Genomic DNA, 13,177 nt, shown 5'->3' with positions numbered 1-13,177 from the left:
ATGTGGAAAGGACATAAACCAAATTTGAGATATTTGAGAGTATGGGGTTGTCTTGCTTATGTAAGGCTTACTGGCCCTAAAATACCTAAATTAGGTATAAGAGCTACTACTTGTGTTTTTCTTGGTTATGCGATTAATAGTGCAGCCTATAGATTTTTTGATCTTGAAAACAAAATAATTTTTTGAATTTGGTGATGCAATTTTTCCTGAAGAAAAATTTCCTTTTAAATTGAAAAATAGTGGGGGTGAAGAAAATATTTTATCACAACCTAGTTCTTCTACTTCACATCTACAAAATCAAGAAAATTTTGAAATGGAACCTAGAAGGAGTAAAAGAGCTAGAGTCGAAAAGGATTTTGGTCCTAATTATTATGTTTTTAACATTGAGAAAATTCTCCAAAATTTAAAAAAGACTTTAACATCACCTGATGTTATATTTTGGAAAAAGGTTGTAAATAATGAAATGGGATCTCTAATTTCTAATAGAACTTGGAAATTAGTAGATCTTCCACCGGGTTGTTAGACTATAGGTTGTAAATGGGTCCTTAGAAAAAAATTGAAACCGGATGGATCAATTGATAAATTTAAAGCTAGACTTGTTGCAAAAGGCTTTAAACAAAAAGCTGATCTTGATTTTTTTGATACTTTTTCTCTGATAACAAGAATTATATCTATTAAATTGTTAATTGCTATTGTTACAATTTTTTATTTGAAAATTTATCAAATGGATGTAAAAACTGTTTTTCTAAATGGGGACCTAGAGGAAGAGATTTATATGGATCAACCCGAAGACTTTGTAAAGCCTAGACAAGAAAGCAAGGTATGTAAGCTAACTAAATTTCTATATGGCTTAAAACAAGCACCTAAACAGTGGCATGAAAAGTTTGATTCCTGCATGATTGAGAATGGTTATAAATAAAATAAATGTGATAAATTTATTTATTATAAATCATGGAATAATTTACATGTTATTATTAGCCTCTATTTGGATGATATGCTGATTTTTGGCTCAAATGTGCATGTTATAAATGAGATGAAAAATATGCTTAAAAGCCATTTTGATATGAAAGATCTTGGTGGGGCTAATTTTATTTTGGACATTAAAATTACAAAAGCATGTGATGGAATATATATTGATCAATCACGTTATGTTGAGAAAATATTAAAAAAATATAATTTTCATGATCACAAAAGTGTAGCTACTCCTTTTGATTATAGTGTTCATTTATTTCTTGTGAATAATGATGATGAGATTTTTAATCAAAAGGATTATGCTAGCATCATTGGTAGTTTGCGTTATGCTACTAATTGTACTAGACCTGACATTGCATATGCAGTAGGAGTGCTTAGCAGATTTACTAGCAAGTCTAGTAGAGATCACTGGTTAGCTATTAAGCAAGTCATGAGATATGTAATTGGTACCAAAAGTTATGGCTTATTTTATAAAAAGTACCCTACTGTGATTGAAGCTTTTAGTGATGCCGATTGGAATACTTTGTCCAATGATTCTCTCTCTACCACTGGTTATATTTTTACCTTAGATAATGGTGCTATTTGTTGGAAGTCTAAAAAGCAAATAATAATTGCTAATTCAACAATGGAAACTGAATTAATAGCATTCGCTTCAGCTAGTGAAAAGGCAAATTGGCTTAGAGATTTATTGTATGAAATTCCACTTTGGGAAAGCCAATTCCACCTATATTAATTCATTGTGATAGCACTGCCGCAATTAGTAGAGTTAAAAACCGTTACTACAATGGTAAATCCAAACCTATAAGAAGAAAGCACAGTAACGTGCGATCTTATTTGAGTAGTGGCATCATAACCGTGGATTATAGTAAATCTAATGATAATCTTGCAGATCCATTTACCAAGGCCTTGGCAAAAGATAAAGTCTAGAATACATCAAGGAGGATGGGACTAAAGTCCATAGAATCATGAGCCATGTATGAGGATACCCAATCCAAGTACCAAAGATTCTGAGAATTGGGTTCAATGGAAAAAACAAATCATAAAATGGTAAGAAATGCATTAATTTTTTTTAATTATTTTTTTTTTGTAAATAATTTTTTAATTGTTCATCCCTATGATGTAAGTGCATTAATCCTGTAATGTGGAGAGGTTGAGTAAAAAACTCTTAATGAAATTTGTAGCTCGTATGAGTAGGGTGTCAAAATTACAAAAGCACCCTTGACAAAATTTCACCTATGTGAATGTGGGGCCGCTCCCTATGAGATTTGGACTTATTTTCAAATACACTCATGAAATTGGGATTAGCACACGGCTGTAAAGTGCTAGCTATAAAAGCTCATGTTAACACCTGGGTTGTTATGTGTAAGCAGTGACGCTTAATTTCCCTAAAGTAGTCCTAATTCAAGTCAGAGATCACTATGACTCTGGAGTTGAGATCGTTGTTTTACTAAGTGAAGGTTTAATGCAGAGCACACCTTCATGATGCATAGTGACCCATCTTTGCTTGGTAATCTCTTTTTAACTAAAAAATTTAATATTAAAATGAGTGGGGAATTGTTGGAGCATTTTAATATCAATTAATTAAAATGAATAAATATTACAACATAAATGTAAAGATGTGGGAGTGAATATGGAAGATAAGGAGTTATTAAAAATGTTTAATCCCTCATTGAAATGGAGAGAGACTATTTTATTCTTTTTAATTGTGGTGATTAATGGGCTAACATGAATTGTCTCAGATATTGGGCTAGATACGTGTGCAAGGAAGAGGTGAAGGGTGGAGGTATCAAAAAAGGAAACCATTAATTGTGTAACTCCAGCCCCAGATTAATATCCAGCAATTAATCTTGTAACACCCACTACATCAGAATAATGGACCTAATTAATCAGATTAATTTGGGTAGTAATTTTGTGAGACCCATTGAGCCTATAAATAGACTCGTTTAGACCAAATCCAAGTTACTACAATATACACTAAAAAAAAATAGAGAGGTTCTAGGCTCTTGGCAAGGAATGGTATTCTTTCTGGTGGAGCTTTGGGCTTAAACACTTTGTGCAGAGGTTGTTCTAGCCATACGACACTTGTTGGGCTGTTGTATCTTGGGGGAGACAAGTCAGAGAATGTTTGCACCGGTTACAAATTTTAGCCAACCAAAGATTTGAATCTCCTTAAAGAGAGCGAGTTTTGCATCTCAGTCCAAATAGTGATGTGTAATTTTTTCTCTTTAAATTTATAAAATTTAGAAGTATTATTCAGTTTCTCATTGTGTTATTTCCATTATTATTGTGTTTGTACCAACAGATTGTACGAAGGAGAAATCTCTATTGGAAGCAGTAAGAAAATCATAATAAAATTAGGATCTTTATGCGGAGAGCTTGTAAGAACTTCCTCCTAACTCTATTGAATATAAGACACAAGAGTGTTGATGTTGATGGAAAATGTGAGTTGTGCGAAAATGAGGAAGAAACCACATGTCACACTGTGTGGGAGTGCAAGACTAATATGTGGAATGTTGGATCACTGAGTTTCCTCTAGGAAAGTCCTCGACCATGGACCGTCATTGACATAGCCATGCATATGAGGGAATAGGGTACTAACAGGGAACTAGGGGCAATGATTATCATACATTCATTATTATACATCATCCATATACATGATGATAGCATCTCTCATGTATAAGTACTAAAAGTTAGGGACTATGAAGCAGGGATAGACCCAAGAACTCAAGTTAGAGAGGGCTAGGAAAGGAAAAAAAAAAAAAAGTCTCTAAATAGGCATCCATATAGTATTAACAAATTATAAATACAGAAAATCATTATTTCTTAATACATTAAGATGCAATCATCTATCAGCAAAGAAAAAAAAATGTTTTTTTTAAATACTAGGTTGGCCAGGATTTTTTTTTTTTAATTTGAAGTTAGAATATTCACTGTAGTGGTGCTAAAACATTTAGCTTTTACCACCTTAAAAAAGAATTGGGATCTTTTTGGGCAGAGATGAAATTGTTGTTGTAGCAATGGAAGTACTACTTAATTTTTAAGAAACATTGTTATGGTACATTTTTTTACACCTAATATTATTTAAATAACACTTATATATTTTCAAACATCACCCACAAGTTATTGGGCTTCCCTAAATATTTTTTGACTATTATCGTGCTAGGCCACAACCATTCTTCTTTCCATCACAAAATTGGGCTACAAATATAAAACACCATAAGACTCAATATTTTTGTAAAGCCTGATCCCAAATTATTTATTTTATTGAGCAAATTAAAATCTCATTCCTTTTCTAAAGCCCAAGAACTTTTATACCTAGCAGTATTTGAAAAGCCCATGATTCAAATACATGGCGAAACAATTTTATCAATGGAATTAAGATCCATAATTAAAGCCCATGATTCAAATACATGGCAAAACAATTTTATTAGTGAAATTCAAATCCATAATCAAAACCCATGATTTAATCTCATGGCAAATTATTTATCAAAAAGCCCAGTTTTTACTGGCAATATCAAAATAGCCCAATCTTCATTAACAACATCAAAAAGCCCAGTTCTCATTGACAACATCAAAAAACTCAATTCTCACTGGCAACATCAAAAAGCCCAATTCGCACTAGCAATATAAAAAAAGTCTAGTTCTCACTAGCAACATCAAACATCCCAGTTCTCACTGACAATATCAAAAGCCCAATTTATGTTGGCACTATTTTATCAAAAGCACAAGATTAACACTTGGCAAAAATACTATGTCATAAATATTTCCCTTAAAAAATCCAATGATGAATAATGTTTCAATATTACTATAATCTATGGCAATCATCTTATAAGAGCTCATGGAAAGTTATTTATCTTAAGACTATAATATTTAACTTAAACGATAATATAAACCCATGGAATTTATATAGAACTCATGGTCACTATTTATATCACAACATTTGTACGTTTTTAGACCTCTTAAAACACAAGTTGTTTAACCTAGTTATTTAGCTAAGTGATTACTTAGATAAATTATTCAGTTCTAGGTTAACACAATAAAATCATATCATGTAAATAATGCGGAAATATAAAGAACACACGATACGATAACCCAAGAAAACCTAATCGGTAAAAAACCTGAGGAGGATTTAACCTAGCTATCCTCAAGGTAAAACAAATCCACTATGAAAGAATTGAAGTTTGTATAATAGAACTTAGACCACTAATATCCTGTTGCTACTTCGAGTAGAAAACTTACTACCACGACCACCGAGTCCACAGGCTACATCTTTCCTTGATCTATTGTAACCACAAGTCCTCCTGCTTGTGACTTTGAGACTCCACTCAAAAGTTTCAGATCTTCTTTAAGTTCTTTAAGCAGCAATTGAAGTGATCACCAAGTTCTTGACATGAATCTTAATCTTGATAACCCTAAGTGTGTGTATGAAGGTAAACACCTCTAGATCTCACAAAAGATTCAACACACAACACATTAAAGACTTCTAAAACGTAGCTAGGGTTTTTCTTTTTATACTTGAAGTAAAACACTTAACCCTACACGTCAAACCAAGCTTGTGTTGAATTGGAAAATCTGCAGAAAAATAAATTTGCACGTGGTTCGATCGATTGAGTCTAATTTTCGATCGATCGAGCCTTGTAGATTTAGTCCAATAAATTTTCGATCACTCGATTCCAATTTTACAAATAAACACACTTTAAGCAAGCCTAAACCTAGGCTTTATGTTTTGATCATGGTTTGCCAACACATTACAAATTGAAGTTCTAATACATTTAGTTCCTAAAGTCTTAGAACCTAACAACATTCATAATATTTATTTTCAAAGCTTAGGGTAACTATTCATCCTACAAGCTCACCATTTAAATTATGACGTGATTTTTGGAAACCATAAACATTACTTATGATATGGAATTCATTATTTCAAAAATAGTCAATGTTATTTACAAAAGCATTTTGAAGATATTAAGCTTATGATGTGATTTTAAATATTACAACTTATTGCCCAAAGTCCCATTACAAATATTCATCAAAACCCTAAAATATTTACTAATAATAAGAGTCCATGAGGGATGAAAACCCATGGCAATATGTGTCATTTTTGTAGGTCCAAATATGTTATAAAAGGAGGACAAGCCCAAGTAAAAAAAGGGATGAACACAGCCAAGCCCAAAGGGTCCAACCCACATGAGCAAGCCCGATCCAAAGAACTCCAATAAAGGCAAAGGACTAGACAAACAACCTCCATCTTGTTCATTGCTAATCAAGGTCCAGCTGAAGGCCTCTACAAGAGAACAAAGTCTTTGAGAATAAACTAGGGGCTGTCCCATCAACTTTCTATCACCCTTTACCTGACATGAATAGTGCCCAAAAGTTGTTGTAGCATCTGAAGTCTAGTGGGTGATGGAACTTCATCATTTTCCTCAAAAATCTCTAGCGAAAAGGGAGCTGAAATCAAGTTATCCAAATCTCAACAATTCAATGCTATAAATGTCAAAAATGTTTAAGAAATGGTTCATGTGCCAAGCCCATGAATCCTAAAGGGGAAAATTTAGGAACATATGGTTTGGAGGGCATAAAGGGATCTCCTATAGAACCCTTTGAAGTGGACTTAAATTTTGACACCTGGCTTGGGGTGTTGAATCCTACTTCCTAGGGTCCAAATCTCAATTGCAACACTAGAATACCTCCTTAATACCTGCCTTAATCCTATTGGTTAAACTCAACTTCAAAAATCTTGACATTTAATGCAAGATTACCTCAAATACTCACCATGTGTCATATTACCCAAAGCAGCAAAGCAGCCTCAAAAGCAAATCTCTCACTTATGGCCAAATCTTAGGATAATTAAGTCTACTATTCTGCCTCCTGATCAGTCCTACATTTTGGACTTCTGTTAATTTATACCTCCCTAAACACCACTATAAAAGGATAAGCACACTAGCCCACAAAACACACACCAACCCCTTTGAAATTTCTATTATTTTTGTCACTTTGCTTGTGGTTTAACTCTCACCAAGCTCATAAATCATTCCCCTTAACCCACACTCACTTAGCCTTAGACATTCCATTTTCCTTTTCTGCATATTATAAGCTCATAAATGCTTCCTAATCAGTCATAAACAACCATTTACTCATTAAAGACTTAGCTTTAGCATTAACTTCATCATACCACCACAAGTTTACATGCCCACTCATGTCATATATATATATATATATATATTCCAAGAATCTTAGTTCAACATTTGCTGCACTAAGCTGGAATCTCTCTCTCCCTTCACACCATGCCAATTAACCCCTTTCTTCTTACCATGGAACCTTTAATTTTTACATCTTGTTTTATTATTGAAGGATATAATGTATTTGTAACAATGGAATTCTTCTCTCATATTGATGTAATGATGGCTGAAAGTACAATAAATCCCCCTGACCAAGACACACAAGGACTTCTAGAAGTGAACAATTTCTTAAATCTATTTAATAATTGACTGCTGGACTTTAAGTGTAATTTCACCCTACCGTTGGAGAATTTATTTTTCTTGTGTTATCAAAACAAGACCACTAATTTACTAATTAACTATTGTGAAATATTTTTATTAGGCTTTTATTGCTGTTTTGTCAAAGTGCTGCAACCTTTATTTCTTGCTTGGATAGGCTTATCACCACACCGAAAGCCTTTGGGCATCATTTCAAGAGCCCATCATTGAGTTTCGGCTTGGCTTCCCCATATTTTATTCAGAGGCATAAATTTCCCCCTCAACAAACATCATGTTAGAGAATATTATATTAGAAGGCTATGCAAGCAAGGTGATGGTTGCATTGGCAATATGGCAGCTAAGGAAAATAATAGAATACTCCAAGAGTATGATAGTTGTGTATCATTTTTCTCACATAAAAAATTAGTCCCACTGTAAATTTTATTAGTAAGATCTACTATATATGCATATGAGAGAATAAAATACACATTTAAGATGACTAAAATATTCGTGATCTAGCTAGTTCAAGGGGCTCAATGCATCGTGAAGAACTTTTAGCATGATTTAATAATCCATGTTAAAAGGGATGCCAACCAATTGTAGCTCACATCTCAGCCCAAATACTTTTAATGTGGATGACACAAATATACAGTTATGGGATACTCCTAGCCCAATAGTTATACGGCCAGTTTATTTGGGTTCAAATATTCAAGGGATTTATACAAATATTTCTAATATAAAACATAGATTTCAGCATTGAAAAAAAGGTTTTTTTTTTTTTTTTAAAGAGTTTCAATTTATGGCGTTTGTTTCTGATGATAACTCTTTATAATAAGACCAATACACCAATTGGTTTTTGGTGTAGGCGGAAATTGAACTCTAGATTTCTTATTCAACCATCAAAGATTTTACTAGTTAAGCTAACTGGAACCCATTGAGGAAAAAAAAAAAAAGTTCTAAAACACTAATGAACTTATAAAAATAAAATAAAATAACACACACCAATGAACTCTAAAGGCACTTCCTCCTTTCATGAGAATGGATGGATGGTAAGATCACAATTCAATTAACTCATGACACCTTGGTGGTTATGGGATGAAGCTAGCCATGTGCAAGGTCAAATATTATTTAATTTTATGTCATTTGTGCCAGTACATGGACTAACATTATCAATGCTACTTCGTGTTTTCCACAATTCATCATTTGAAATATGAGTGAAGGGAAATTTTTATGAGCCAATTAGTATGGTTGTTGATGTAAGTTGGAAATAAATTTAGAAGTACAATAATTTCGATAAGCACCATCCACTTTTTGATATTTGATAGTAGGCATTTGACGACAACAACAACAATAGAGATGATTTTCATGAGTACGTACATTACATGTCATATATATAACAATCGCTCACTTTGTCCATTCCTTTGTTCTTATCGCTTCATCATAGTCCCCCAACCCCCCTCCCCCCTTCTTCCTAAAGAACAGGTTTCTAATTAACTATTGGCTTGAGAATTGGAAAATAAGGAAGAACTGACTTCTAGAGAATATGCCTTGTTGGTGAAAGTGGCATTAAAAAACTGGAATTTGGAGGCTAAGGCTTCTCCAAAAGTGGAATAATTAAGTTACTTATGAGGAAATGGTTTCTTCATAATGGGAAAAGGGGTTGGAAGGGGCTTCTTGAAAACTAAAATTATTGGAAGAAGTGGATTCTTAAAATCTAAAGTAGGTGGAGAAATGCTTATTGAAATTTGAAATTCGTAGTAATAATTGTTTCTAGAAAACTGAACTTGGTGGTGGTAAGGGCTTCTTGAAAAATGGAACTGGGGGACGATGTGGCTTCCTGAAAACTGGAATTGGTGGCGGTAATGGCTTCTTGATAATTGGTCTTGGTGGTGGTAATGGTTTCTTGAAAACTGGAACTAGAGGAGGAACCGGCTTCTTGAAAACTGGAACCGATGGAGGAAGTGGCTTCTTGAAAATTGGAACTGGTGGTGGTAATGGCTTCTCAAAAACAGGAACAGGTGGTGGTTGTGGTTTCTTGTAATCTGGAACTGGTGGAGGAAGTGGCTTCTCAAAAATTGGAACCGGTGGTGGTGATGGCTTCTTAAAAGCTGAAACTGGTGGAGGAAGTGGCTTCTCAAAAATTGGAACCGGTGGTGGTGATGGCTTCTTAAAAGCTGAAACTGGTGGAGGAAGTGGCTTCTCAAAAACTGGAGTAGGGGGTGGTAATGGCTTTTTAAAAACTGGAACTGGAGGAGGAAGTGGCTTCTCAAAAGCTGGAATAGGTGGTGGTAATGGCTTCACAAAAATTGGAGTCGGGGGTGGTAATGGCTTATCGAAAACAGGTACTGGAGGTGGTAATGGCTTATCATAAATTGGAACAGGTGGTGGCAATGGCTTCTCATAAATTGGAATTGGTGGAGGAATTGGCTTCTCAAAAACTGGAATTGGTGGTGGTAAGGGCTCCTCGAAAATTGGAGTTGGGGGTGGTAATGGCTTATTGAAAACAGGAACTGGAGGTGGTATTGGCTTGTCATAAATTGGAACAGGTGGTGGCAATGGCTTCTTATAAATTGGAACTGGTGGAGGAATTGGCTTCTCGTAAATTGGAACTGGTGGTGGCAATGGCTTCTCGTAAATTGGAATTGGTGGAGGAATTGGCTTCTCAAAAATTGGAACGGGTGGTGGTAATGGCTTCTCATAAATTGGAACTGGTGGAGGAATTGGCTTCTCGAACATTGGAACTGGTGGTGGCAATGGCTTCTCGTAAATTGGAACCGGTGGAGGAATTGGCTTCTCAAAAATTGGAATAGGTGGTGGTAATGGCTTCTCAAAAATTGGAATTGGTGGAGGGGGTGGTTTCTTCAAAAAGGGAACAGGTGGTGGTGATCGCTTCTTGAATATTGGAACTAGTGGAGGGGGTGACTTCTTCACAACTGGAACGGGTGGTGGTGATGGCTTCTTGGAAATTGGAATTGGTGGAGGGGGTGGCTTCTTTAAAATTGGAATTGGTGGTGGTAATGGTTTCTCAAAAACTGGAACTGGTGGTGGTAATGGCTTATCGAAAATTGGAGTTAATGGAGGAAGGGGCTTCTTGAAAATTGGAACCAGTGGTGGAAGTGGCTTCTTAAAAATGGGAATGAGAGGTTTATTGAATTTCCCTTCGTCATGAACTGCATCGTCTCTGAACTCTCCATTATGAGACTTTATATCAGTAGTTACAATAAGCCCTGTAGAAACAAATGCACAAGATCAAGATGAGTCCTTCAAAATGATACGATCGAATATTGGGAAAAAATTGGTCTTTGCCCTTTTTAAAAAAACAATCCAGCATTTTGCTCTCTTTCTTAAACTAATTAGGGAAATGTTCCTCTTTTGAAAATCGATTTTCTCAAAATTGAATTAAGCCCTATAGCGGCGTTTTTAAGAAGCATATAGTGACATTTTAAGAACTTATAGTGGTGTTTTGTAACTCGATCTCTATAAAGTTGAGTTATAGGTAAAAAAAAAAAAAGAAAAAAATTTGCATGTAACTCGATTTTATGGAAATTGAGTTACAAAACGTCACTATAGGCTCCTTAAAAACGTCGTTATAGGGCTTCAGAATTTTTTTTTTTAATAACTCAATTTTAAGAAAATCGAGTTTCAAAAGAGGGGCATTTCCCTAATTAGTTTGAAAAACATGGCAAAATGCTGGATTTTTTTTTTTAAATAGGCATTTGCCCATTTTCTCCTGGAACAATGAGATTAGAATTCAAATGCAAGGATTTCTTTTTTGTTCTTTGACATTGATAGGGCTTAGGGATAAAAAGCATTGGTGTACAGATAAAATGTTAATGTTAAAACAGCATGTGACTAAATAACAAGTAGTTGCCTCGTTGTATCAAATGCAACAAATTAACAAGTATGAGGATCTTAAAGCATTTGCATTAGTCAATACAATAGAATGTAGAATAAATAATCTTATGTGGGTGATTTTGAAAAATGGCTGCATAAAATAGAAATTCTTACACAAGCTAACGTGAAAGCTCTTACAAAATAGTCTAAACTATAAGATAATAAATGTCAAGAGTTTTGTAATTGATGATACTATTAACAAGGCCTAAATAGCTTAGCAAAATACTCTTGTTGTGTTAAGAGCACAAATATACCTGAAGAGTCTTGACCTGCAGGCACGCCATAGCAGCTGACAGCAAACAAGAAGCAAGCCAAGAAGCCCAGAAGAGCCCCTTGACAAAAGGCTTTAGTCCGCATTTGTATTGAAACTAGAGACAGATGGTAGCTTAAGATATTAGGCTATGCACTTGGTACAATTTGTTTGAAGGCTGAGTCACTTTGAAGTCCCTTAGTCCTTGTTATATAGTGAGCTTAGTAGAGCTGTTTCTGCGGTTCACCTACGCTGATTAAGGGCTTTATGGCATAAAGATTTGGGGCCATTTTTATTCAATTGTCTTGAAGACATTTACAGTGCTCACTGCTCACCGACTTTGCTGCTCAAATGCCATAAGGTATGGGACCCTGACTTTGCTGCTTAGTTTACAGCACTTTACAGTAAAATTGTTTCTCAAAAAAAAAAAAAGATTGGAATAATAATAATAATAATAATGCTAAAACTACAAAGTTGCTACAAAAAAAATACTAAAATTATCACTAATTTTATTACAAAAGATTTACGAACTAATGTGATAATAAATGTAATTGGTTCACTTTTACAACATGATAAATAAATGTCTTGATTATTTTTTTTAATTTAAAAATTGATATATCCATTTGTAAAATTTAAGCAGTAAGATTTATAGTAGTCATGGGCATTAGGCCATATGTGTAATTTCCCACTAGTTGCAATGGTTGTGTAGATTTACAGAAGAGATGCAAAAAAAAGGCCAATGGTGAAGCCAAATATATTTTATCGAGGGCCAAGTCAATTATATGAGGAATGAATATTTATTTATGTATAAAGAATATTTCTAACATGATCATATATAGAAAATTTAATCAAATCAGTCATACCTTCATAAAAGTGAAGAAAACATTTTCGTTCATAGATTAACCTTGAATTAGCTAAGTATTCACTTTGATTTTTCAAAAATCTTATAAGTACTTTATCAACATAATGTGATTGATATAGTGCACAACCCTCACTATGTCTCTTTACTCTATTTTCCAAATAGCATCTCCTTCTCACACACCTTTTAAATTTGTCCAAAATATGAGTATATCATCATCAACATAATGACAAATTATGATACCATATATGCTCATAATGTACACTTTATGTTCTTTTTGTGCATGTGCTACACTTTCTCGAGCACAAAATCTTATGATATGCACTAAGGTGTTCATGATTGGCTAGTGAACAGTGGTGAGATGGTTATTTATGCCTTTCTCAAAAGGATCAAGTCCGACAGTCAAATAACATGTGACTTCATGATCAAGACAGAATGATTAAAAACCATACACATCTTTCCCACACAACATGCACTACAAAGTTTCAACTAGTCAAGTGCAATAAATAAGCTCATCAAAGCTAAACAAGGTACATAGAACATGATATGTGTAAATAAATTGGCCAACCTTGTTTTCAAAAACCAAGAAAACAATGTCAAAACATTTTTGCTTTCTCTTTTCCTTATTTATTTATTTTTTATTATTATTATTTAAGAGAAAACAAAATGAATCCTAGAATGAAATGCATGAATGTAATGCAATGCAAATCCTAGAAACAAAACAAAAGA

At 34.1% G+C, this 13,177-nt stretch overlaps 2 protein-coding genes across 2 annotated transcripts; one reads left to right on the top strand and one right to left on the bottom strand.

The window, feature by feature from the left end:
* The first annotated feature begins 724 nt into the window (after positions 1-724).
* LOC136068755 (secreted RxLR effector protein 161-like) lies at positions 725-1,705 on the top strand. The gene is made up of 2 exons (XM_065776282.1): positions 725-820; positions 1,268-1,705. The coding sequence occupies exons 1-2, from the start codon at positions 725-727 to the stop codon at positions 1,703-1,705; spliced, it is 534 nt and encodes a 177-aa protein (XP_065632354.1).
* Positions 1,706-8,644: 6,939 nt separating this feature from the next.
* On the bottom strand, positions 8,645-11,768 carry LOC112001697 (proline-rich extensin-like protein EPR1). The gene is made up of 2 exons (XM_024033875.2): positions 11,594-11,768; positions 8,645-10,672 (listed from the first exon to the last, which is right to left on the bottom strand). Exons 1-2 carry the CDS (start codon positions 11,694-11,696, stop codon positions 9,216-9,218), a joined length of 1,560 nt encoding a protein of 519 aa, XP_023889643.1. The 5' UTR covers positions 11,697-11,768; the 3' UTR covers positions 8,645-9,215.
* Between the last annotated feature and the right edge of the window lie 1,409 nt (positions 11,769-13,177).

This window comes from Quercus suber, unplaced genomic scaffold, assembly GCF_002906115.3.
Source record: "Quercus suber isolate HL8 unplaced genomic scaffold, Cork oak 2.0 scaffold_132, whole genome shotgun sequence".
Lineage (NCBI taxonomy): Eukaryota > Viridiplantae > Streptophyta > Magnoliopsida > Fagales > Fagaceae > Quercus > Quercus suber.
Note: the sequence above shows the minus strand (reverse complement) of the source record. Positions and strands in the feature narration are given on the sequence as shown.